Source organism: Peromyscus californicus, unplaced genomic scaffold, assembly GCF_007827085.1.
Source record: "Peromyscus californicus insignis strain IS unplaced genomic scaffold, ASM782708v3 Scaffold_6__1_contigs__length_162567912, whole genome shotgun sequence".
Classification (NCBI taxonomy): Eukaryota; Metazoa; Chordata; class Mammalia; order Rodentia; family Cricetidae; genus Peromyscus; species Peromyscus californicus.
In genome coordinates, this window is record NW_026294584.1 from 110900149 (window position 1) to 110927107 (window position 26959).

Here is a 26959-nt window from a genome sequence, read left to right on the forward strand (position 1 = left end):
TAGACTAATGCCCTGAGATACACCCATCAGGTTATAAGAATGCAAGTTAATGAGGAATTTCATTTAACAAACCGTGCTGGCCTTACATGGCACTTATTTGCATTTACAAGGATAAATGCCTTAGGTACCTCACACCTTGTGAGCAGCTGAAAGCTGGGGAAGAAGCACCCTGCACTGACTCAACACATGTGCACACAATGTAAGCGTGCACACAACGTAAGCGTGCCCATGGTCTGCCAGCTGGTGACAGATATTCCACATATCAATTGCATTGTTTTCACTGATTTCTCCTCTACACTGTGCTTTTCTTAAGTGAGGCTTGCATTGAAGTTTCAATTAACAAACACCGAACATCAAACAAATTATTGGTAAGTAGAATATTAAGTGCAGTATGTGTAAAACCAGAAAAAATAAAAGGTGAAAGAAAAGGGATAGCAAGCATTACCAGAGAGTCAATAATGGAAGGACTGCGTCTTGTTACATCACCTCGTGATCACTCTGTCCATTTTATCAGCGTGTGATGGTATCTAGAGTGACTGATATTAGTGCTGGAGTTCAACCAGGCATTCAAAGCTATCCTGTTGAAATTAACAACTATATTTTTTTACTTATAAGATTTCAGAATTTGCCCCAGTGAACTTTCCAGAATATTTCTGTCTAAAGCAGAAAAGGATAACGATGTCTGCTGTCTGGCAGATGAAGAAAGTACAATCGTTGCAGTACCAGAGCAATACGATTTGAAATAATGAGAGGCTATTTCACACAAAATGAACTGGAAACACTTTTAATTACTACATTTGATGCTGGTCAGGGTACTAGAAAACAGTCACACAGACAGCACATCAATTTCCTAATCTCTAAAAGAAAAGCTAATGTTTTGTGAGAAATAAATGAGTTAATCTACACAAATGCTTAGCATCAGCATTGTTAATAAGTAGTAGCCATTATCATGATTATTGTACAGATTTTCCAGAGGGAAATTTGACAGAATTCATTTGATGAGTAAGCATTAAACAGTAGGACATTTAAAGACAGCATTAATGCCCACTAAGAAGTTAATGACAAAATAAATAACCCCAGAAATATCTCCCCAGAAACACATACTGATCAAAGTGATGAGAACACTCAGCCATGATGTAAATGGAACATCTATATCTCCTCCTCAAAGACCCAAGGAACATCTCTGAAGAAGAGGCGGAAAGAATGCAAGAGCCAGAGGACAGAACGGAGGGAGGCAGTGCACTGTCTTCTGCCTTTAGAGAATGACAATACTGCCCTCTTGGCACCACAGCTATTGTATTTACTATGCTACAACACAAGACTTACACAAGACTAAGCCTCTTACCATCCAGCCACGAGTGAGGGAAGGACCCATCAAACCCTGTCTCTCTCCAAGGATTTAAGAGACCAATAAGGGTAGCTCATGAGGCCCCACCCTTCTCTCAAGATCTCTCTCTCTCTCTCTCTCTCTCTCTCTCTCTCTCTCTCTCTCTCTCTCTCTCTCACACACACACACACACACACACACACACACATACATGCGCGCGCGCGCACACACACACACACACACACACAAATTAAGGGTGTAGTAGTGGCACACATACCTTGGTGGGAATGAACAGTTCTCTAATTAGACTTAAAACACTCAACAAAAGGGAAATCATGTCTGGTACTGAAAACCTAGACAATCATCCAGGGCTAGTGAAGTCATACATCTTAGAGGAGAACCTATAACCCCCAATTTAGTGAACATTCAGAATCCCTAACTACATTCTACATATTTGCCCTTATATACACACGTAAATAACAAGAAAATACAGTCCTCACCCCTCATCAAAGAAATTTCTCTTTGCAACAGGAGACCATTACACAAAGCCACAACCACTCAAAATGCAGAGGTGTGGAGCCCTGGTCTCATCAAATACATCTACAACACAGCTCTGGCAACTAAGGCTCAGGGATCATTGCAGAACAGGGGGTCAGAAAGACTGTTAAGAGCCTGACAGTGAAACTGTGTCTCCTAGGAATGTCACACGCTATGCCCATAAAGGATCACATGACTCCTTGAACAGGAGACGAACAAAGACAACAACAATAAACATGCTATCATAGATGGGGGCAGGAGCTCATGAGGCCTCAGCTCTACACAAAGACCTACAGGCAACTAAGGGATGATGATGGGGTGGGGGAGTGGGGATAGTGTTCTCCAGGAAAGAGCACATCAATTGATTATCCAATACCAAATGGTCAGCCCTGACAACATACATACAAGCAACGTTATAAAGATGGGGCAGGTTGTACTTATATATTTAGGAATATACATACACATACACATACACATACACACACACACACACGTAACAACAATTAAATACAAAAGAGGCCATGAGTTATAAAGAAAACAAGGAGAGGTATATGGGAAGGTTTGGAAGGAAGAAAGGTAAGGGGGACATTATGTAATCGTGTAATAATCTCAAAAAATTTAAAATAAATTAAAATCTTACACACACACACACACACACACACACACACACACACACACACACACGAAAACTGAAAAGAACTTAGCTGGGAACAGGAAGGAGATCTGCAGGAGTGGGGAGAGAACCAGAGAGCAATAGGGTGAAGATGATAATCATATTTGGCATGAAAATGTCATAATGAAACCCATTATCACATACAATTAACATATGCAAATAAAATTAAAGTAAGAAATAAAGTAAAACAAATGTAAAAATGAATGGTTGCAGTTATGTGGGCACAGTCTTCACTCCTCTGAATTCTCTGGCATCAAAATTAATATTTCAGGGGTTGGGGATTTAGCTCAGTGGTAGAGCACTTGCCTAGCAAGCACAAGGCCCTGGGTTCGATCCTCAGCTCCAAAAAAAAAAAAAAAGACCATGGGCTAATTTCATATTCCTGGCCATACGGTCTTAACCTGAACAAAATTAATATTTCCATAAATTCTTATTGAGTAGGCAAGTACTCCTGAATAGCAAGTAGAAGAAAAATAGAGTTATCTAATTAGTATGGTTGTAAGTCTGATTACAAGAAGTTACAAACACATAGTGTGTCTGTGCACAGCATAACAGGTCCATGCTGTGCTCACAACAGCATTCTCTAGGGCACAGACAAGTAAAGTAACCATTACAGTCTTTTAATGGTTTTCTGTATTTTCTGAGTCCTTTGCAATGATCATCAGCTAAATTTTCCAAATCAAATTGAAATAAGAAAAGTGAGATTACCTTCTTTAGATTAGCTATGTCTAGCAGTAAGACTAAGACTTCCCCAAGGCTGTCCTGTGCCAGTGAGCTGTTCACAGTGGCAGCCTGTTCTCTCAAGGGCCCATCCACACAAAAGCACTTCTCAGGCTCTACTGCTACCTGTCAAACTAGAAGACATACACTATCTTCAGATGATTACTAAAAGCTGAGGCTAGTAATAGGGGAGAAGCCAAAGGGGCAGAAAATACCCAGCTAATGGCAAAATAAAGGTATTTTTTTAACCAAAGGGGTTGCTTTTAAATAATTCTATTTCATACACAAATGAAATATTGTAAACCAGACTATCTCATTTCTCATATTATCGACTTACTCATTCCTTCATTTCATACCATGAGATAATTAACACTTGACCACCAAGTAAAATCTGGAAAGTAACTACAGAGGTAACAACATGGGGATGGGAAATGGGATGTATGGGGGGGTAGGGGTGGGGGGTCAGGCCCTGGATTGTTCCTTGGTAGAAGAGTGTTTGTCCAGCACACGTGAAGGCCTATGTTCAATAAAGGCACTCAAGAAGGAGGGGGCAAATATTTTGACAGCTGACCTTGCATCATACATTGGAACCAAAAGCTTCCCCAACTATGCCTGTGTTTATTTTCAACACTGCCATTTGGTTAATAACTTTTCCCGCACTGCAAACTACGCCAACAACACACTGTAAACAGTACACAAACAGTGCGAATGTTACAGCACAAGCGTTCCCGGCCTGAGGATCAAGAGCCATCAAGTCGTAACTTACCCCACCATCTATTCCAAACTCAATGATTAAAGAGTTTCTCAAGAAAAAGGGTAGAGTAATTGGTTTTCACATGGGGGAGGGGGTGTAAGGCTAGAAGCAATATCTGATTATCTTCTCAATTAAATTTTTATCATATATTCACAGACAGTTTTTCATTAAATGAGAAATAAAATTATTCTCTCTGCTTTGCAAGTTGTGGTGATGTCATCCAGATGCCCACACTTTCTTCTGGATCATCCAAAGATGTTTATTCATCAACAGCAGACTTAACTGCATGCCTGTTAACCAGCAAGCAGAAATCCTAATTCTATATAATTGTCATACTCAAGACATCAACAACACAACGATGAAGGGACTCAACAAGTGTCCACAGAAGATTGAACCAGAAGACAGTGAGAAACAGAACACATTTCATGGAATAACATTTTGGAGAAATCCTAAAGATGAACAAAGAGAAGTCAAGAAAAGGCATTTCCAGTATGGCAAACAATGTGGAAACACACAAGGACATCTAGACAGAGTAGAGGGAACTTTACAGCTCAGTGGGACAACAGCGTGTGGGTGGGCTCTGCATGTACATCTACAGGCAGTAGGAAAGAAGAAAAGAGGGTCAGCAAGAGGAAGACTGGAAAAGGTCTACATGTCCACTGTGGACAAGCACTCTAAGCACCCTTTTGATGGGGACAGGACTCAATGGTAAAGTGTATACCTGGTACACAAGACGACCCGGATTGGATTAGCAGCACTGCAATAAGAAAGCAAAAAACCCCCTTCTGCTCCCCCAGAGGGGACTATCATCAAAGAACACTGTGAAAAGAGAAATATTTTGGATTCCTATTGTTGCAGTTTATGTTAGGACTTAACTGAAGCGACTCAGGCTCCTATTTTAAGAAAGCATACCAAAGCTAGAGATGCTCAGTGATTAAGAGTGCTTCCAGCTCTTCCCAGGGGCCAGAGTTCAGTTCTTAGCACCTATATCAGACAGTTCACAACCTCCTGCAACTCCAGTTCCAAGCGATCTGACACTCTGGCTTCCACAGGCACCCCCACAAATATACCCCAACACCTCCAACACATATACATGCATAATTAAAAATAAAATAAATCTTTTTAAAATAAAAAAGAGAGCATATAACATTATAGACTGCCCATGGATTAAAGAATATATTAAGAAAAATATATTAAGCTGGGTGTGGTAGGTCATGCCTATAATCCAAGTACTTGGAAGGCTGAGGCAGAAGGACCACCAGGAATGCCAGGCCTGTATAGACTGCGTTATGAATTCTAGGCCAGAGTTACAAGGTGAAACCCTGTCTTGACTGCCTGGGGAAAAAACACTTATTTATTTATGTATGTATTAAAATTTTTTAATAGAAGTGAGCAGGTAACCAAGCAAGAGGAAAGAATTTTATTAAAAATGGGGGGGGGGGGATGAAAGAAAAATATTCTGATTTAATTGACTACACAGAAAAACAGAACTGATCATCACTAACAAACACACTAACAGTGCCGTCACCATCACTGGTAAGCCTTCCTGTCTCCCCACATGCTCTTCAGCTCTTGAAGCCATCCTGGGACCTTGTGTTTTGTTGGATTCTCTAAGCAGGCAGTGATGTAATCTAAGAACAGCTCCAGCAGGGTCAGGACAGGGACTAGGGCCAGGAGTCTGCCTTGACAGCCTGCAATTACAGTAACTGTTTATACAACAGAATGAGAAGGGGTCTCTGGCACAGCAATGGGAGTCTGTGTAGCAGGCAGACTTTCATGAAACATGAAGCAGGCTTCTAGTCCCTGTAGGCACAACGTCTTCACTGCCCATATAAAACAGTGTTAGCTTCTGTGTTGGGCCGGAATCCTTTCCAAAGTTACTACAATCCTAAAATACTAGAAACCACCCCACAGAAGAATAATTTCAACGCACATGTGTGATTCTTAAGGAACATTTGAGCTTCTGTCAGTTTCCTTCCTAGGAGACAGAATGAAAAGAGGCTGAGAGAAACAAGGCCCCTATCAACCACTAGAATCCATTTCTGCACCTTTTTTATTTGATCAAAATGTTATAATGTAACTGAGCTATCACTGATGGTTTTGCTATCTGTATTCCTGTGGCCCATTACACATCAAAATAATCAAAAGAAAGCTTCTATGGAGAGACAATGTAAATTGATTTCACCAAAATATCAAGTTTTAAAAGCAGTATCTATTTCAATGTAGACAGATACAAGAGCTTCGTCTGACATTAACAGCCCAGAGTCCATAGGAACATAAAAGTAAATGTCAAAGATGCCTTTCCAGAATCTCAACTGGTCCTTGACTCAAAATACATAAATAAATGAATCTGAAAATACAGGTGGCCGAGCGGTGGTGGCACACACCTTTAATCCCAGTACTCGGGAGGCAGAGCCAGGCGGATCTCTATGAGTTCAAGGCCAACCTGGTCTACAGAGTGAGTTCCAGGACAAGCTCCAAAACTACACAGAGAAACCCTGTCTCTAGGGGGGAAAAAAAAAAAGAAAAAAGAAAAAGAAAAACCAGGCAATGCCACACAGAGACAGAGTTCATATCCAAAACAGAATACATCTGAAGTCCCTGATGCATTCTAGAAGCAGGCGGCAGCGGCAGAACAGCAGAGCTGGCTCCCAAGCTTAGTGTCTCCAAAATTTAGACATTCCATCATCAAAGATGATGCCAGGGTTGCCTAATGGTTTAAAATACTAGAATCCACCAGAAGAATGATGGCCCTTCCAGCAGTGTCCATTCATGGAGTGTCGATCCTTCAAAAGAACAGCGCTGAAATAACAGGAGTGCAGCTAAAAATAGATCAATAAACAGACGTTACCTTAATTCTACAGCACACATAGATATTCACTCACAGTAGCTTTGAGCTGTAGATGTAAAACTATTTTTTAAAGAAGAGAGGGAAGGAGGGATGGAGGGAGGGAAGGAAAAAGAGAGAGAGGAAGGGAAGGAAGCAAGCAAGCAAACTAGCTTAGTTAAGAAAAACCACCTTTTAGCAAGGTGCAGTGGCTCACACCCTCCCAGGGCTCTGGAGGCTGAAGGGTGAGGATCACTGGGAGTTTGAGGCCAGGCCCTTAAGATACAAGGTGAGTTCAAGGCTAACTGGGGTTATATAGACTGTCTGTAAATCAATCAATCAATCAAAATGTTTAAGAAGATAACATGGCAGGTATCTTTCATCTCTAGGGCTTGATAAATAGTTTTCAGACATGACTTTAAAATCATGATCCATCAGAAAAGAGCAGGTAAATTGGAGCTGATTAGGGTTCAAAGTATTTTCTTTCTGGCAGACTACGCTAGAATAAAAAGACAAGCTACAGACTGGGGTATCTGCACACCATGTATCTATCTGCCAAATGACTACTATGCAGAAAAAAGAACTTTCAAAATTCAACATTTTGAAAATAAAAACAGCCAGGTGGTAGTGGCATTCACCTTTAATCCCAGCGAGTTCAAGGCCAGCCTGGTCTACAGAGCAAGTTCCAGGAAAGTCAAGGCTATACAGAGAAATCTTGTCTCAGGAAAAGAAAAATCAAAACAGAAAATGGACAGAAGACACTGAGAGACATTTCAATGAAGATATGCAGGTAACAACAGCAAATAAAATAAGATATTCAGCATTGACTGGCCTTATTGAAACACAAATATAAAACAGAATGGAATAAAGCTATCTACTCGCTAGGACAGCTGAGATTTCTAAAGGCTGAGAAAGATGCAGAAGCCAGTTACCTTACACTATGCAACTGAGAATGAAAACTGAACTGGAAACATCAGATCAACAGTTGGTGAACACAGCTAGACCACTCAGCCATCCCCACAGCCCAGTTTAGCATTTCCTTTAAAAACTTAAAATGTGACCAAGATACTTTATCCAGGAAATGTGCCCTGAGAGACACAAATATGTTCAAAAAACTGAAACAGGTCTATTTATAGATGATTATTTGTGATGGACAAAAACTGAAAACAAGCAAACTGTCTCTTAGCAGGTGCATTCTTAAACTATAACATCTGTACCACCTGCAGACTGGGTTAAACCTGAAAACATATATACTTTCATATTATGTTGTGTATTGTACTGTGGTGTGTGCTCCAGGAATATAACTTGGATGTATTCACTGCCTTCTCCTGATACCCAGGATTGCCTGCCATCTGCTGATTGTTAAACACACTGACCCCACATCAAGGCCTCTGCACTTGCTATTCCTTTGTCTGCAATACTCTTCACCCAGATCACTCCACAGTTCTCAGCCCTCAGTTCCTTCAGGGATTTGCTCAGCTTTAACCTTCTGATGGCTACTTCCTCAACAACCCTAAGGGTAGGCACCACCCCTCCTAATCTGTTTTTCAGAATCAAGCCACGTGGGGCGGTGGTGGTCTGCAGCTGCAGGCCTAGCTACTAGGAGACAGGAAGATCACTTAAGGGACCAAAAGCTGAGGACCTAGGCAACAGGGTATGGGACTTAGTTCAAAAAAAAAAACAGAAACAAAAAACAAAAGGTATGCTGGAACATGGTCCAAGAATGGAGTTGTGCTTGTGAGAAAGCAAGAATCCTGTGACCTCAGTTTCTTAACCTTCAGAATATAAACTGTCAGATGCTCTGAATAAAGTTGGTTATTCTATGAGACTTCAGTCAGTGTCATTTATTGCTCCACTCTCCCAGGTCCTACCACCTCTAGAGCAGTGAACAGTGTGCATCATCTGACTACATGAGTGGCTGGGATTTGATGCTACTTCCTGGATTTCCTAAACTCATCTTGTGTATCAAATGCTTCAGCAGTCACTGTGCAAAGTTACACACGGATCCAGCAATGAAAAAGAGTCTGGACAAATAACAGTATAGTAAATAGTAAACCGTTTAGTAAGGGGACGGAGGCTCAGAGAGGCTGAAAGCCACACAACGAATTGTTCATTTGGAAGCTCCTCTTTGGTCCCACTCCTTGCCCATTCCAAACCCCACCCCTCTCAGAAAGCCAGCCAAGGGCGGCTCCTCCCCTGGAGCTGTTCAAGATCAGCCTACAGGGTATTTAAAACTGCCTTCTAGAGAGCGGCCACATGGTTTTTCTGGTATCCTTTCCCAGTCTCACCTCAGCTCTGGAGCCAGAAAGGTCACCCGGGTATGTTTTGTCCAATAAACCTGGTCTTTTATTTTTAATTCAGCTTGATTTGTCTTACTACATTGGCAGAGAGACTTAATACCTGGGTAAGGAAACCTTTCATGAATCAACAGGGTATAAAGACACAAACCTGTTCTCAGTACCTTCCATCAACACCAGAACAGGAACCTAACTCCGTCTTAAACCCAGTGGCTTTTTCTTCATGACTTCATCTACAGCACTGAGTGTCACAGTTATAAAAGTTTAACTCTCCTCCATGCCCCTTCTCACCGCTGCCCCCCAGACTCTGCAGTTCTGTGAGCATTGCTGCTTGCTGGTCTTCACCCACTGTCTACCTGTCAGGACACCATGCCATCTTCTCAGCACTTTTCTTCTTCAAGGACTGCTACTGCACCTTTTTCTTTCTTTCATTATAGAGGTTTCACTCTTATGTTCATTATTGTTCGTGTATAATCAGCTTTTGATTGCAAGCTGATTATTCTTAAATTTCAACTTTATAGTACTAAAGAACCCAGTGCCTGGTGTAATGCTCCTGATTACAAAAAAAAAAAAAAAATCAGCTGGATTAAGTTATGCAAGTGTTTCTGAAAAGGCTTATCACAGGTGTTAAAATGCTGGGGTTTTGTTTAACCTTGGGTGAGATGCCTGAACAAAGAGAATGGTTTTAATAAAGAATAATAATGAGGTTTGCTGTTTTCTTACTTCAGGGCAAAGTGAAAAACACAGAACTGACACAATCAGAATAAAGGTCCATGTGTCTCCCAGCCTCACTGCTATTTAAAACATTTCTGGGCCTCCTCTTCAGAAGGCAGCACCAAAGCTTGCTCCTGTGCCTGCCAATATTCTCCTCCATTATAACTCTTCTTTTCCTATGCAGAGTTTCCTCAATCTAGCACTAGGGAGTAAGTGAACAGGGAACTATTTTGGTTCAAAAACAAAGAAAGCTTTTAAATGTAGGTCTTGGTCCCTGAGCTAACTCTCTGCAGGTGCTAGGGACAAACCCAGAGACTAGAGCAATGTGTAAAGAGATCAGCTCATCCTGTCACCTCACTGCGGGAACATGTGGCCAGAACACCATCCATGCCTGCTTCTTCAACATACATAGTATTATAGCAGGTCCCAGTGAGAACAACTAGCTGCACAATAATGCCAGGGTGGCATCTGAAATCCTCATTCTTCACAAAGCACAGAGGATAAATTGTTCACTGATATTAGGAATGACAGCAATGCACCACATACCATGTGGCTTAGAGAGAAGGGAAGGTGGAGAAGAGGAGAAAGAGGAGGAGGAAGAAATGTGTATGTGATGGTCTTGTCTATAATCCCATCACTTATGAAACTAAGGCAAGAGAACTGTCTCAAGTTCCAAGCCAGCCTGGACTATACAGCCAGACTCTTGGGGGGGGTGGGGTGACGGACAGACATATTCAGTCACACTGAGAGCGAGGGCCAGAAGTCCAGAATCAAAGGGCTGGATTCTCGGATTCCTAGCTCCGGTCACTGTAGGCCAGCTGGTTTTTCCTGACCATTGCCTCACACTTCTCACTGTGTATGTGCAGCTCAGTCTGCAGTTCCCGGTTTTATAAGGACATCAGGCATACTGGACTAGGGCCCATGCTAAGGACCTCTGTTTCTTATGTTTGTTTGTTGAGACAGGGTCCTGAACTAGCTCTGTAGACCAGGCTGACCTCAAACTCAGAGATCCACCTGCTTCTGCCTCTGCCTCTCGAATGCTGGAATTAAAGGTGTACACCACCAAGCTTGGCTCTATGACCTCGTTTTAACTAGAGTTCCTCTGTGAAGTCCCTATTTTCACAAAAGTAAGGCAGTAAGGACTTCATGGACATAACTCAATCCATCAAGGGCACAATTCAATATGCCATTGTAAGTGACAGCCTGAGGGACAACAGCAGTGACAATAAGGAAGTTGTTGCATGTCCTGGAATCACAGTATTCCTTTTCAAACTGGGCTTAGACAATGACAATAAAATACCTACAACCTAGGAGGATCCAGACACTTCCCTGCTGTGGGATGGTCTGTATGTCAAATGTGTTGCTGATTGGTCAATGAATAAATCACTGATTGGCCAGTGGCCAGGCAGGAAGTATAGGCGGGACTAACAGAGGAAAATTGAGAGAACAGGAAGCTGGAGGGGGAGACACTGCCAGCCGCCATCAGGATAAGGAAGATGTAAAGTACCGGTAAGCCACAAGCCACGTGGCAAGGTATAGATTAATAAAAATGGATTAATTTAAGCTGTAAGAACAGTTAGCAAGAAGCCTGCCACGGCCATACAGTTTGTAACCAATATAAGTCTCTGTGTTTACTTGATCGGGTTTGAGCGGCTTGGGACTGGCGGGTGAGAGAGATTTGTCCTGACTGTGGGCCAGGCAGGAAAACTAGCAACACTTCCCTCCAAAGGCACACTGCCGGTGACCTTGACAAATGTCAAGCGTCTGTGTCCACATAAGCTTGGCTTCAGCTCCTGGCATTATTAATAGCCACTGTGTAGGTGAGTCCAAGAGAGACAGTACAGCTTTATGCCCAGGGACAGGAAGCCGTCTAGGCAACAAGCACATCACTGTGTGTGCGTTTACAATGAACTAGACTCACATTCTTTACAGGCAGCAACTGTCTGTCCCCAAGTTTCCTTCCAGGACACCACCTCCTGAACCTAAGAGTACACCTTTGTCACACTGAGCCAATATGCTGGAAGCAAATAAGAATATATTTTATAGACTATCATGAAGAAAAGCATTTCTAGTAGACATTTTAATTACACATGGGAAGCAAAAAATATAGCTCAAACTATACGCTGAACATTTCTAGAAAGATGAACATTAACATAGACTTTCATGTATTTATATCAATGTTCAGAACAGCCCCAAGTATTCCCTGAAAGATAAAGGAAAATTATATTTATATTTATATTTATATATATATAATTTATATACATATATGCCACCCATAAAATATTATGACACCTTAAGAAGGGTATTGTGACACATACTAAAAACATGGATGTATTCTGAAGACACGCTAAATGAAATAATCCAGCTAAGAAAGACTAGGGATGATTCCACTTAGCATGTCACAACATGGAAGCTGACTGGAGTACTGTCGCCTTGCTCAGGTGAAGTGTGTTTAATGTGCATAGAGTTTGGATTGGGAAGATGAGTACGTTCAGTAATGTTGGCAATGGGTGTATAAGAGAGCAAGTGAATGAGTGTGTATAATGCCACACAACAGCTCAAAGCTTAAGATAGCTTTACATTACATACAATTTGCCACAACAAAAGCAGCAAAATAAAAAATAAGCATTCATATTTTTAAGTCTTTGAGGAATATAAATAAGATGTTAGAGTCACTAAAACATTTGCTAGTCCAAGATTCTATCAAAAGAGCAGATCCAGGGTTTCAGATGAGGGTCGGTGTACAGCACCTGCCTAGCATATGTAGGCCCTGGGTTCCAGTCCCACCACAGTTCCTTTATTATCTCCACAAATGTACCAAAATTTGAATACCCAAGTGCTCTTTTGTGTGAATAATTAACCTTATTTAAACAATAACCCTGATGCTTATTTTAAATTTCAGAGTTCTAGGCAAGAGATTCTCTGAGCCAGAATTCTTCATGAACAAAACACCTTCAAGAAAGGAACACCGTGGGGCTGCACATTTGCTCAGTGGAAGAGTGCTTGCCTAGCACGCAAAGGCTGGATCCATCCCCAGCACCATGTAAACAGAGCACAGTGACACACCTCTATAATCCCAGCACTGGGGAAGTGGCTGCAGGAGGATTAAAATTTCCAGGTCATCCTTGGTTCATGCTGAGTTTGAGGCCAGCCTGGAGCACATGAGAGAGACCCTACCTAAACAAGAAAGGAGCACTATACTCATGGTTACCGTGAACAAATATATGTCATCATGAAAATAAGGGAATGTCACCACTGAATATTCCTACCTGGGGACCGTTAATACAAAAGGAGATTTAGTAGTTTTTTCATCTTTATATAAAGTTTAACTCAGTAAATTTTCCTCCATATTAAATTACATTTATATAAAATATAGTCATAAAATCCATTTTACAACACCCATAAACACCCCACATAAACCAGCATCAAACAAAAAGGAAAGGATCAGATCGAGGACACTCAGGCCCTGCTCTAGTGGGGCTGGGGTCTAACACTGATCCTGCAGCCCATTTGGACCCAACCCCCAGGGAGCAGCCACAAGCCTCCTGCCTCAGTTCCATACACTCTGTGAAGCCTAAGGCCAGCTGCTCATCCCTCAACACCAGCTTTGCAGCATGGAGACTAGCTGTCTTCAACTCCATCATCTCTACACCCTTGGCTTATCTAATTAACCAAAGAGCACCTTTATTTTTTTTTCCTGTTCATTATTTTAAAAAGTCAGTAAAAAATTCATTTTGTTGTCCTTGTGTTGCTGGCTTTCAATTTTAATGATACTTCACTTTAAAGGCGCTCTAAATCTCAACAAAGAAGCACCCATCATTAATAGTTTATTCCCTTAATCAAAAATAATAAGTCCCAACTTTCTTTGTATTACTTATTAAAGGCCTGAATATACCCTCAGGCTGGAATGAGAATGTATATTAAATGTGGTTTATCTGCTTCCTTGCAAAAGAAGTTAACCCAAATAAGTCCTTCAAAATCCAAGGCTGTATCCAAGCAAATGCAGCAGATGATGCTGAGAGAGGGCAGGATGGGTTTCTTAAGAAAACAGGAAGAGAGCTCCATTGTAAGGAGAAACTATTAACAGGCACTTGTTGAAATGCTGATCCCCAGTTCCAAGCAATGAGGGGGAGGGGCAGAATTCTGCCACAGATCACAGGGCCAGACCTCACAGAGAGCCTCTGCCCCTTAAAGTCACTTTCCCACCTGATTCTTCCAGTCCCCTACTTCCTGTTAATGTGCCATCCACATCATGGAGTCTAAAGGACTAGGGAGGAAAGCCAGGATTGCATCGAAGCAGCTCTCCCACGGAAATAAAGTGACCTGGATAGATATCCTGTTTGCTGACAATTATACCTAAACCAATAGTCAACATTTAGTGATGATTTAGGGTCCAGGGCTAGGACTCGCATGCACTAGCTCAGTTCAATTCCAGGAAGTTATGGTAATAACTCTGCCCAGTTTGCAGATAAGGAAGCAGGGGCCCTAAGAATTGAACTAACTCCACCAAACCTAAAGGCACCAAGGCCAGGTACAGGGCACATGCCTGGCAAGATGGCAGCAGGAGCATTGTGAGCTGGAGGGCAGCCTGGGCCACACAGTGAGATCCTGTCTAAAACCAAGAACAACAACAAAGACAAAAGAAAGCAAAACCAAATCAAGACTGGGATGTAGCTGGGTGATGCAATGCTTGCCTAGAGTGCACACGGCCCTGGCTTCAATTCCCAGCACTATACCAACAATTAGACTAATAAGCCAACAGTGACACAATGTATCTTTTAATGTACCATTTGGGGGAAAAAAAAATCTCCAGGATACAATGTGCAAAAGACATCTGCATTTCAGAGGCACTGTAAGGCAAAAAAGTGACTCCTAGAATAAAACATATAAATCTCCAAAATCATAAATATACTAAGCCTTGAAAACAAGATTTGAGCCCAGGCAGGGTGAGTCCAGCTCTGGGCTATCCTAAAATTTTGGCATGATTACCTCATAAACAGGGGTCCCATATGCTCTCAAACATATCCCAGTTTTAGGAATAAAATGTAAAGCTTCTTACTAATGGTTTGAGTGGAAGGAACCCTCCACCTTACCTTGGAGCAGATACAGGGCTGATGGGACAACCACCTGCTGCTATGGTAACCTAAAGGAAGCTCAGCCCATGGGGAGCCCTTTACTAACCTCAGACCTCACATGAATCCTCCCTGCTAAGAGCAGGAAGTGGAGAACCAAGAGGCCCCAGGTGTCTCAGGGTACAGTGAGCTCAGGGGAAGCAAGGGATGCACTCCTGCCCAGTGTGAAGAAAGAGTCTTGTCTTACGTGTGGAAAAGCTCATTTGACCATATGGATGGATGACATTATTACAAAGAAATGCTCTGCAAGTGAGCAGTAAGGCTGAGGCCAGGCACGATAAGTCATTTATTTTTCCCCAGACAAGTCCAAGAAAGTCTCTCTTTTCTTATATACAACCAAAGGAACCTTAGGAGGACCTACAACCTACACCCAAGAATGAGAGCAGAGAAAGCAACAGCTACACCAGGCTGCCCCATTCCAAAGGCCTGGGCTGCTGCTGGAACCAGGTAAGACAGGCATGCCCCTGGGGAGGGCTGCACTGTGTTTCACTCGGGGATTTTTGTTTTGTGTTTTACATTTTTAAGATCTATCCTGTTTGCAGGTATGTGTGTGGGCCAGGGCATGTGGCCATCCTGTAAGTGGACAACCTGTGGGCGCTGGTTCTCCCTTCACCATGTGGGTCCAGGAAGGTTTGGGGGTGCTGTGTGCATCCTGGGCTGTGCTTTGTGAGCTAGCACACTTCTCCTTTTTGCCGTTTCTCTTCTTTTCTCTGCCTCTTTCTTTACTGAGGTCCTAACACACCAGCAAACACCCAGGCACAGGGACAGTACACAGTCCCTGGGCAGGCACATCGAGGCTACTTTATACCCAGAGTATAAAATGCACACCTACTCTGCCCAGGAACAGCAAGCAGCCCTGGGCCAGTTTTTTGTCAGCTGGCTCAGGGCAGGAAGAGGGGCTAGCAATGGAAACCTGTCAGGGAAACCATGGGTCCTATCTAGTCTCTGGCTCTTCTCCCTCCCTCCCTTTCTTCCCTCCCTCCTTTCCTCCCTCCCTCCCTTTCCCCCTCCCTCCTTCCTTCCAACCCTCTCTCCCTCTTTCCTTCTCTCCCTCCCTCTCTCCTTTCCTCCCTCCCTCCCTCTGAGAAGGGTCTCACATATCTCAGGCTTGCTCTGAACTCACAATGTAGCCAAGAATGGCCTTGAACTTTTGATCCCCTGCCTCCAGCTCTCAACTGCTGGGATTAGAGTGTGCCATCATGCCTAGTTTACAAGGGGCTGGGGATGACATCAGGAATGTGCATTAGCCAAGTACTTTGCCAACTGAGTTAGGTCCCCATTCATACTTTCTTTTTTTAATACTTACTTCTCTGTTTATGGGGGCCGAGGACAACTTGCCAAAGTTGGTTCTCTCACCCCTTCCACCAGTGGGTCTTGGAGCTCTAACTCGGGTCAGGAGGCTTGGCACCAAGCACCTTTACCCATGGCACCATCTCACCACCACCTCCTAGCTCTTCCTTTAGTACCATCAGTCTGTCTCTCCTAGCCCCACAGCCCCAGCTAGCCCACATTAATTACCAGCATCTGCACATCCAGTTTTCCAGAGACATCCTAGCTTCTGCCTAGGTCACACAGCAATGACTCACGGCACTCTCCAGTGGCGCTCTCCAGTGTCCCGGGCTGAAGAAGAACTGCTGGCCCACCCCTTCACCTCCCATTTCATGTATTTTGTAGATAAAAGGGACCCGTCAATCAATTTATGACACACAAATAACAAAGCATTCAGCTTTCAGAGACACTGCAGAGTGAAAAAGAAAAACAGATGCTAAAAGAAAGATAAAAGATCACAAAATGATGCTCTGGGGACAAGGTTTTAACCTGGCAATCTGGTTCCGGTCCTGGATTATGCCTATGATCCTGGTATAATGACTCACAGCAACATATTGGTACAAAAGGCTCTCAGGTGATCTGCTTTCCTGCAGCTTCTCACCCTCTCCACACTGCCTGGAACATACGCTAAAGCAGAAAATGGCCTGTGCCACTTGTCTGTCTACAAACCTTCAGTGGCTCCCCATTCCCGCCATCACCACTCATAAGGATCCACTGAATTTGAGCCTAATTCTCTGGCCTCATCTCATAGCCCCACCACCCCAAACTCTACAAGGCAGCCCTGCTGTCTTTGGTGCCTTCACGCTGTACACAGGGAATAGTCACAGCACAAAAACTGACAGTGGGTTGGGCTGGAGAGACGGACACCTGGCCCTCTACCCACTCATGGATCCCCACCTACACAGATCTACTTCTGTGCTCTGCAGGGTCGCCAATACCAATTACATACCACATCAAGTCTCTTCATTTTACAATAAATCATAAGATGCTTTGCCATAAGGTGAGGTTACCAGGTGTTTAGAAAATTAAGAAAGGGTCTACCCTTGTTTGTACTTTGATCCTGAAAGGGGGAGGTCTTTCGCCTCTCCCCTTGCTAGTATATAAAAAAAAAAAAAAAAAAAAAAAAAAAAAAAAAAAAAAAAAAAGCACATTAGGGATAAACTTGAGGTAACTGGGTATTGACCCAGGACCCTCCTGAAGCTATCCTGTGTCTCTTTTTCTCCATCTACATCTATATTATTTCCTATCTAGCATTTCTCAATTCCTCACTCCCCGCTTCAAGGACTATTCAACAGGTCAGGGCTGGACCCCGACGCCTTCACAGCTTGTGCCTAAGTGCTATTCCTTCATAATCATCTAAAAGTAAGCTTGCCATAAACTCGGGACATGGACCAAAGCCTCAACTCAGGAAATGCCCACCCTGAAAAGCCAATTCATTTTTTCTGAACTCCTAAGCCAGCATATCGTGCTAGGTAGCCAGTGGTACCCACTGGGTCTCTGGTCTCTTCTTAGGTGTCTCCCACCTCCAACATTAAACTCACCCAAGTCCAGATGCCTTTGCTACTAACCCCACCCAAGTTAGGCAAACATTTCTGAGAAGATCAATGGCTAGGATGGTGTGGCTGAGCTTCCGAATCCCATCTCTGGGATACTGAGGATTCCTAAGGCCTTGGAGGCAAACATCCATCCACCTCCTCAGCCTCAAGTTCTCCACATATGAACCTGGCAAAATCATTCCTGTCTTACATGGCTATTTGGTGAAATCAAGCCTAAGGAAGCATGAAATCAATGCCTGATTCTGAGGTGACAGTACATGATAAATGTTATGAAATCTAGGAAAGAACCATTATTACAGATAGTAAATCCTTTTTTAAAAGGCAAGTCAATTTAGCTTCAAATTCGTTGCAACAGAAATAATCGTTGTATGCCACGATCTAATCATAATGCCAAATGTTTAATAAATCACACTGAATCATTATAGCCACCTGTGAGAACTAACTCCTTTTCACACAAGAGTCAAGTTCAACCATCTGTTCCAGATACGACCACAGAATGTATGCCATATACTCGTAGCAACTCTGAGCGCATATATCATGTAAAATGGTGCAATGAAGCCTATTTTCTGTGTAATTAATACGCACTAATGAAATTAATTTTTAAAAATAATCATTTGTTCCAGGTCGCTCAGCAGGAGCATTGGGGATCTAGTATCTGAACTCGGCTCAATTAAATGCAGAACTTGTACCTTCTGCTACTGTTTCTTAGATCCCAGAGCAAGAAAGGGGTGGGGATGGGGTAGAGATCAGAGTCCAGAGAAGTGTGCAGTTCCAGCAGGCTGAGTCAACCCAAATCCAAATAGGCAAAGGCAGGGTGCAGGGCAGGTAAGCTCTGTGTTCAACTGGAGGGTTCAGCCCAAACTGGACCTTCTGGTGATATGGCTTAATGATTTAACATCGTAAGGTATTTACTGGCATGAGGCAGGTGACTTCCTGGCACTGGGATTTGCAGCCAGTTATTATGTGACCTCTCTGTGCCTGGGATCCTTTACATTTACAGGAGATGGCACCACCAACCCTTGCCATGATATTGTAAGGCTTAAAGTAGTAACTGTCAATAAACTCTTTGCACAGCCTGCCACATAGGAAATGCTCAACAGTTAGTCCCTTTGCCAATTATCAGCTCATCCTTTCCTCTCTAATCTATATCAACTCTCAGTTTGTTACCTGCCTTTCCCTTGTCTGGGTCCTTCACTAATTCATTAGTCCACAAATGCTTACAGAACACCTAGCTAGGCCAGCTGGGGAAACAGAAATGTGTAAGAAAGTCTGCTCTTATGAAGCTCACATTCTTATATTTGTGAAAGGAAAAGGAAGAGAGACAAACAAATAAGATGAGGTGGAGTCACATGTTATTAACTGCAGAAAAGATATAGACAGCAATCACAGGATAGAGAAGGAACCAGTCAAATGATCAGGGAAAGGTCTTTCCAAAGAATTCACACTGAATCAGAGAGTTGATGAAGGTAGGGCACAGACAGGGGTCAGAGGAAACCCTGCTTCCAAAAGGGATCAGCAAGTGGTCCAATGTAGGACAGGCTCAACAAGTGTCTCGGACCACAGCTTGACTAAAGCATCACTATGGCAGTGTAACCACTGGGCTATACAACAATTTTGTAATTAGACCACAAACCATTTGAGGGTAAAGATAATGCTTGTGCTCGTTCTCATTTTCTCTCTCTCTTCCTCTCCCTCTCCCTCTCCCTCTCCCCTCCATCATATCTATTAGGTATACTAACCTACTCAACTATACTTTTAATTCTCCTAAACACTGGGTTTATGGTAAAAATACTGGGGTTTTGCCTTTGTGGAACTTAGCACTGGGCACACACACTAAGTATCTACCTAAAGGGTCAGCATTATCCCTCACTGCTCTCCCTTCTGTGCACTAGAACATCTGTAAGGACAGGCCTGCAATCCATTCCCCACTGCAATACCAGCCCTATCACCCACCTTCAGTGAGTGAACTTCCTGTATTCATTTCCAAATTAGTGTAATGCTCTTATTTATGTAAATGTATATACATCAGGCAAAACTTTATCAACAAGTGAAAGAAAGTGCCACACCGAGGGGGGATTCCTACTGAGGAGTAAGGAGGAGTGAAGGACAAAACTCCAGTTAGTGTGTCCTTTCTTTTCGTCCTCCCAGTGGACATATTTCAATGACTTTCTAGGCTTGGTGCCTGCAGAACTTAGTCAGGCAACAAGGGTGACAAAGTTCTGGCTACCACGGGCCTGTGTACTTAATCATGTTCCCATAAAAGCAGTGCTCCCTTCCCAGTAAACAAAGCCAGTCTGGGACAGGAGCCATCACTCACAGGCCCTCCACATGCAGGTCAGAAGTTCAGCATCTGAATTATGTGAAAGTCAACATCTTCTTTAGCAGCAAGCATTGTAGCTGTCCTCTTTGGGGGGTTGTTTTTTTCAGGAGGTGGAGAGGGGGGCTGTTTGTTTGTTGTTTTTAAAACTAGGAAAAGAAAAAGCCAAGGGCAGCAGGCAGACACGGAAGCCACAGCCTACAGCACTCTCATGGCTTCATTTAGCTGGTATAAACTTGTACAGACCCTTTAGTCCTTCACTTCTAAAACCCACGTACAGCTGGGCACGGTGACGCATAGCTTTGATCCCAGCACTTGGAGGCGGAGGCAGGCGGATCTCTATGAGTTCAAGGGCAGCCTGGTCTACAGAGTGAGATCCAGGACAGCCAGGGCTACATAGTGAGACCCTGTTTCAAACAAAAAAAAAAAAACAAAAAAAAAAAACAAAAAAATGCACCCACCTGTTTCCATTGCAAGAAGGAGCAGAGCCTTGAGCTGCAGCCCTTTTTCCTGAAGTGGCCAACAGCAGAGGCACAGGTGTAAGCAGTTTCCTTTGACAGTACACAGTCCTCTGGGCTTCATAAAGAACAACACAGCAGTAACCTCAAAGTCAGAACCTGAAAGGCAGTGTCTTGTACATCCATGCATCCCTTAAAACACAAGCTTCCCTGAACTTCATGTAGTCATCATGAGACAGAACTGGCCCAAAAGGCAACTATACTATATATATTAAGAGTCATTATTACTACTGGACTGAGGTTACAGCTCTTGGCAGTGTTTGCCTTGGCATGCACAATGGGCCGGGTGTGACCCACAACATCACATAAAGCAAGAAGTGGTGCATCATGCCTGTAATCAGGAGGTAAAGGGAGGATGAGCAAGAGTTCAAGGCCAGCCTGAGCTACATGAAACCCGGTCTTCTAAAGAAGAAAAAAAAAGAATGAAAGAAAGAAAAATTAAAAAAAAAAAAAAAAAGACATTACGATCTTAAATTCAGCAGCACCAAACAAGACAAATGGGCTCCTGGATATTCATCATGGACATTCCGAGCTATATCACGCTACCAAGTTTCATGGCATCTGTGCACTTGGAGGGCTAGCTGGGAGCTTTCTACCAGGATTTGGGGTTTTGAAAAGAAGTAGCTGAATATGGCAGTTCATGCCTGTAATCCCAACACTCAGAAGCAATCCTATGTAGCAAGCTTTCTTGTCCAACTATCTTTGGATCACCAGCCCCCTAAATAACAACACGGAGACTTATTATTAATTATGAAAGCTTGGCCTTAGCTTAGGCTTTTTTCCAACTAGTTCTTATAACTCAAATTAACCTGCTTCTATTAATCTATCTTCCATCATGTGGTTTGGTTACCTTACCTGTCTTCTAGGTGTCTCTCTCCTATCTCTAGATTCCTCTCTTCATCCCTCTCTGCCCAGAAGTCCCACCTAACCTCTTCCTGCCTAGCACTGTCCATTGAGCTCTTTATTAAACCAATCAGAAGGGGCCTTGGCAAAGACACTTCTTCACGGTGTATAAAAAGATTCCACAACACTCCTGCTTCAAGGTCAAAGACAACCTGAGCTATACAAGACCACCCTATCTCATCAAACTAAGAAAAAGGGGGAGGGGTGCAGTAACAGCAGTTCAACTTTTATTGAAGTGCTAACTATATCCTCAAACTTTGAGGCTAACCTGAATTCTGACTTCTCAATAGTATGTGCAGCACAGAATTTAAAGGCCTAAGCTTTGCAGCCTGATTTAGACCCAGCAGTTTCCTGTTAATACCTGGGTAATTTTGTGCAAGTCATGTAACCACTAAGCCCTTAAAAGCTCCATGTGAGACTCATTTGATTTGGTCTTTGATAACTTGTCACACCTCATTCCCACCTGTTGCAGAATATTATTTTAATTGGGCAAAGATGTGCTACATCTGTTTATGCTGTGGAATATTACTTTAACTGTGTAAAGGTGTGTTACATTTGTTTCTGCTGCCTTTCTTAACAATGTAAGAATGTTACATTTGTTTTTGCTACATTTGTTTAATTATGTAAAGATGTGTTTCACCTTGCCCTAAGGCACCTGACAGGTCTAATAAAAAGCTGAATGGCCAATAGTTAAGCAGGAGAGGGAAGGTGGGGCTGGCAGCTAGAGAGAATAAATGGAGAAGAAGAGAGGAAAGAAGAGAATGAAGAGAAAGAGGGGCATGCCCAGGGCTAGAAGCAAGGCAGCAGCCAGTCACCCAGACAGCAGGAAAGTAAGATATACATAAAGAATGGTACAAAGCCCTGAGGCAAAAGGTGAATAGAGAGAATCAGGTTAATTTAGGTTAAAAGAGCTAGCCAGAAACAAGCCTAAGCTAGGCCAAACATTTAAAACGAATAATATGTCTCCAGGTCATGATTTGAGAGCTGGTTGGTGGCCTAAAAAAAAAAAACTAGTGCACTATCTCAGGACCCTTGCACTTGATGCCTGCCTTGCCTGATAACCGACACACACACACACACACACACACACACACACACACACACACACACAGGGTCCATCTCATCTGGCTAGTCCTTTTCATTATACAGGTCAAATGTCAAACACTTAGGATCTTAGAATAGGGAGGTACCAAATATGTGCATGCATATTGTATAATTTCATTTACATAGCAAACAAAAATGAACCGGTATTGTAAGAGGGGAAACCGTTCCCTTTGTCAGGTACAGACAGTAATAGAAGGTGTACTAAAGGATGCAAGCTGCTGTTAAATTATTTTCTCGTTCTATATCTAGTCACCCAGCTCCTTTCATGTTGTACAAACTCACAAACTGTTCAGTGACAGTCAATACTGTCACCTTGACAAGACCCAGAATCACCTAGGAGACCAAGCTCTGGGTATCCCTGTGAGCACATTGCTAGATTAAGTGCTAAATGAAGGTGGCACCCTTCCAAGGGCTGTGCTCCCAAACTGCATAGGAGCACAGGGTTCATCGCCCCCTGCTTCCTAACTGTGGATACATGTGACCAGTTATCACAAGCACCTGTGGCCGTCTCTTCCCTACCAGGACCGACTATTCACTCAATTTGTGAGCCAGAATGAGGCCTGACTGCCTTCCTTAAGCTGCCTTTTCAGGTGTGTTGCTATAGCAATGAGAAGAGTATGCATTACGTTTGTGTTTTCAATTTAAAAAATTAAACATAGACCAGCAATGGCAGCACACACCTTTCATCCCAGTACATGGAAGTCAGAGGCAAGCAGATCCCTGCAAGTTCTAGAACAGCCTCGTCAACATAGGCCAGCCACAGCTACATAGTGAGACCCAGTCTCAAAAAAGAAAAATAAATAAACCTAAAAAAACAACCACTTATCGAACAGGTTTTCTGGGCTTTTTGTGTGCCAGCCCGCGAAGCTATTTATTCCCCATCACACGGCCCTGCTTGATTTCATTATGGCTTCGTCAGTCCTGGAAATCATCGGTCTTACTGTAGTATCTATAATCTCTCCCCTTCCTGCACCTATGTGGTCAAGGCTCTGCCTGCTTTACTCATAACCCCAAGTCCAGGGCCTGAAGCAGACCTCCCTGATAGTATAGAGATGGCCAAAGACAGCCCCACAAAGGATATAACATACATCCAAGGTCAAGAGTGAAGCTGAAGGCAGAAGTTTTTTAAAAAAAAAAAAAAAAAATTTCAATGACATTAAGCACCAAAAATGTGTCTAATGTTAACCCCAGGGAGGGGCATTATTCTATGGGTATTTTTGTGAACCTAGTTAGAGTTGCTTCTAAAAGCAGAAAGTGGGTCTTTTATCTTGGCCCATCCACCTATTTTTTCACAAGGCCTGGTACAAAGTAGGTCTGGGCCGAGGGTGCCAACAGATTTCTGAGAATACTTGGTAAAGATTCCTAAGTTTGTTGGGGGAAAAAAAATGAACCATCCTTAACTGTAGTATCTGCTATGATCCAGGAAGTGGGTAGGTATGTATCAAATCAGAATGGCATGGAGCAGGTACTAAGAAAATAGATCCTTAAAGTCACAGGCTATGTGCACCTACTTCCATTACCAATTCCAAACTGTTCCTTTAAGAAATGTGTCCTTAGCACCAGTGACTTGGAGTTCCTACTGGTGTGCAGGTTAATTTACATGGAAAATGGGCACTCACCAGCTCTCCCCTGGTATAACAGGAACATGAAGGAAACCTTTACTCAGACATCAGTTCTGCCTCAAACTCTCTGTAACCTTGAACAGGTCACTGAACTCAGTACTGGACTTTTCTACACAGGACCACTCGTCAATGCTCATTTCCAGATCTTGGTCACTGTATATAATTGGTACGACCAAAGAAAAACAATGGGGCTGGAAGAAAGAGCTGGCTCAGCAGTTAAAAGCACTTATTGCTCTTGCAGAGAACCTAGGTTCAGTTCTAATTGATGGTATAGTTCAAAACCATCAGTAACTCCAGGTCCAGAAGACATCAGACACCCTCTTCTGACCTTCGTGGGCACCACAGGTTCGTGGTACACATAAATTCATGCAGGCCAAACACACAGACATTTAAAAAAAAAAAAAACTTTGTTGTTGTTGCTGTTGCTGTGGCACATACCTTTCATCCCAGCCCTCAGGAGACAGGGGCAGGCAATTTTTGAGTTCAAGGTTGCTTGGTCTCCATATGTCCCAGGCCAGCTAGGGCTAGATAGTGAAACCCAAACAACAAAATCTAATCTTGTGTGTGTGTGTGTGCGTGTGTGTGTGTGCGTGTGTGTGTGTGTGTGTGTGTGTGTGTTGAGCTCAGAAGCCAGAGCTGTCTTCCTCTAACACTCTCGCCTTACCACCTCCTCTCTTGCTGAAGTGGAACCTTACCATTTCAGCTGGGCTGGCTGGACAACAAGCTCTTGGGACCCACGTGTCTCTTCCCCCCAGTTCTGGGGTCACAAGTTCACACTGCCAAGCCTGGCTTTTTACGTGGGTGCCGGGGATGTGAACTCAAGACTCTCATGCTTGTGGAGCAAGTGCCCTTACCACCTGAGCCATCTCCCAGCCCTACCGTCTGTGTCTCCTAAGCCTGGTGTTCTTAGAATAACAAATCAGTACGGAAGCCCAAGTGCATCACCCAGTCAGTGTACTTCTGACCCCCGTCTGCTTGCCAGCCAGTCTCACCTCCAAGGTTTCCAGTACTGGGACAGGGAAGATGACAACATGCTGGAGCTACATGTTCTGTTTTAGATTTCTCTGAACAATCATTTCCTCGTCTTCGTTTTCTCACTGCCCTGGGCTCCATGTTTCTCATCAATTCAAACCAACTTGAACAGCAGCACCACAGTTCTTGTTTTTTCTAACACTTAAATAATGAATAGGACTTAGATCACCTGGAGATATCTCCTTACTCTATTATAGCAGGTATCCATGATTTTAATTAGACAAACCGCCATCCCAGTCCTTTACCCACCATACTGTCAAGTGCCTATTAAGGATATTACAGTACCAAGTATTAACACCTCTTAAATCCCCATTAACAGTAACAGAGAAATGGAATGTCAAGTAATGAAAAGAAAGGAAAAAAAAAAAACTTCACGGAAGTCATAATTAACCAAAGCTTAGAGTAACTCAAAAAATCATTAGTAACTTTTTCTTTCAGTTTTCTTATTGCCCTATGCCTGCCTTGGTTAAGATGTGATCCTTTGCCTCTCATTGAACTGTAAAGCTTTTCTTCCTGGGGGAGGGGGTAATATAGAGAAAGTAGACCCGTAGCTGCATAACTTCTGCAAGGGTCAATGCCAACTCTGTTTCCCGGCAAAGGCCCCTGGCTACGGGGAAGGTAAACAGGGGAGCCACGTGGCGCTGGTCAGAGTCCAGCACTAAGTCAGTCAGTCGTCTCCATGAGGCATGGACAAAGTGGACAGGGTCTGAGGAGTTTTGACACGGGCCGCTCATAGGAGAAGAGGCATCGACTCCCACTTTCCTCTGGTCCCCCGCATTTCCCCACAGAGAAGCTCACAGAGGCTGCACAAGCAACAACCTGCAAAGTTCACACTCTGGCAGGTGAGCAGCCCCGGGAGCCGCCGGCTTTCTGGCAAGTGCAGCACGTGGCCGGCCGGGCGAGCTCGGGCTTCGAGACGCCCCCAAGGCAGAGAGCCAGGAAACCACTGGGAAACCTCTGGATTCCAGCAGTGCGAGCAACTTTCGCACCCCGCACCGGTGCCAGCGCCGGGTTCCGGTGTCCCGCCCCACGGCCCGGGTGAGGGGGGCGTTAGGACGACCCGGGCCGTGGGGTGCGCACCCTGACCCCCGCGGTCCCCGCGACCTCCCGTCAGCCAGCCACGCCGCGGGGAGCACGGGGTCGCGAGGGGTCGCCCGGGGCGAAGAGGCCGCCGCCGAGCAGGGGCGCCGCAGCCGGTGGCTCGCGTCGTCCCAGCCGCGCTCACCTGGGACCTGACCGCCAGGAGCCGCGGCCGCAGGGCTTGCTCTCGCAGAAGCTTCCCGGCCTGCGCCGCGATGGCCACCGGGGACGCCATCTTAACCAGGAACCTGCGGGGAGGCCGCGACGGGGAGGGAGGGGGCGGGGAGGGGGTGGGAGCCGGCCCTGGCCAAGGCCACGGGAGGGGGCGGGGCGGGGCGGGGGGCGGGGCGGGAGAGGGGCGGGGCAGGAGAGGGCGGGGCGGGGTGGGAGCGGGCCCTGGCCCAGGCCACAGGAGGGGGCGGGGCGGGGGCGGGGCGGGAGAGGGGGCGGGGCGGGGGAGCGGGCCCTGGCCCAGGCCGCGGGAGGGGGCGGGGGCGGGGCGGGGCGGGGGGCGGGG

The 26959-nt window shown here is 44.2% G+C and overlaps 1 protein-coding gene across 1 annotated transcript in view; it reads right to left on the minus strand.

Moving 5' to 3' along the window:
• Nucleotides 1–26719, minus strand: part of Suclg2 (succinate-CoA ligase GDP-forming subunit beta) — a 279727-nt gene extending 253008 nt beyond the window's left edge. The window contains exon 1 of the mRNA XM_052720183.1: nucleotides 26588–26719. Coding sequence (XP_052576143.1) covers nucleotides 26588–26677 — 90 coding nt within the window. The 5' untranslated portion in view covers nucleotides 26678–26719. The remainder of the gene's footprint in view (nucleotides 1–26587) is intronic.
• Nucleotides 26720–26959: the final 240 nt, after the last annotated feature.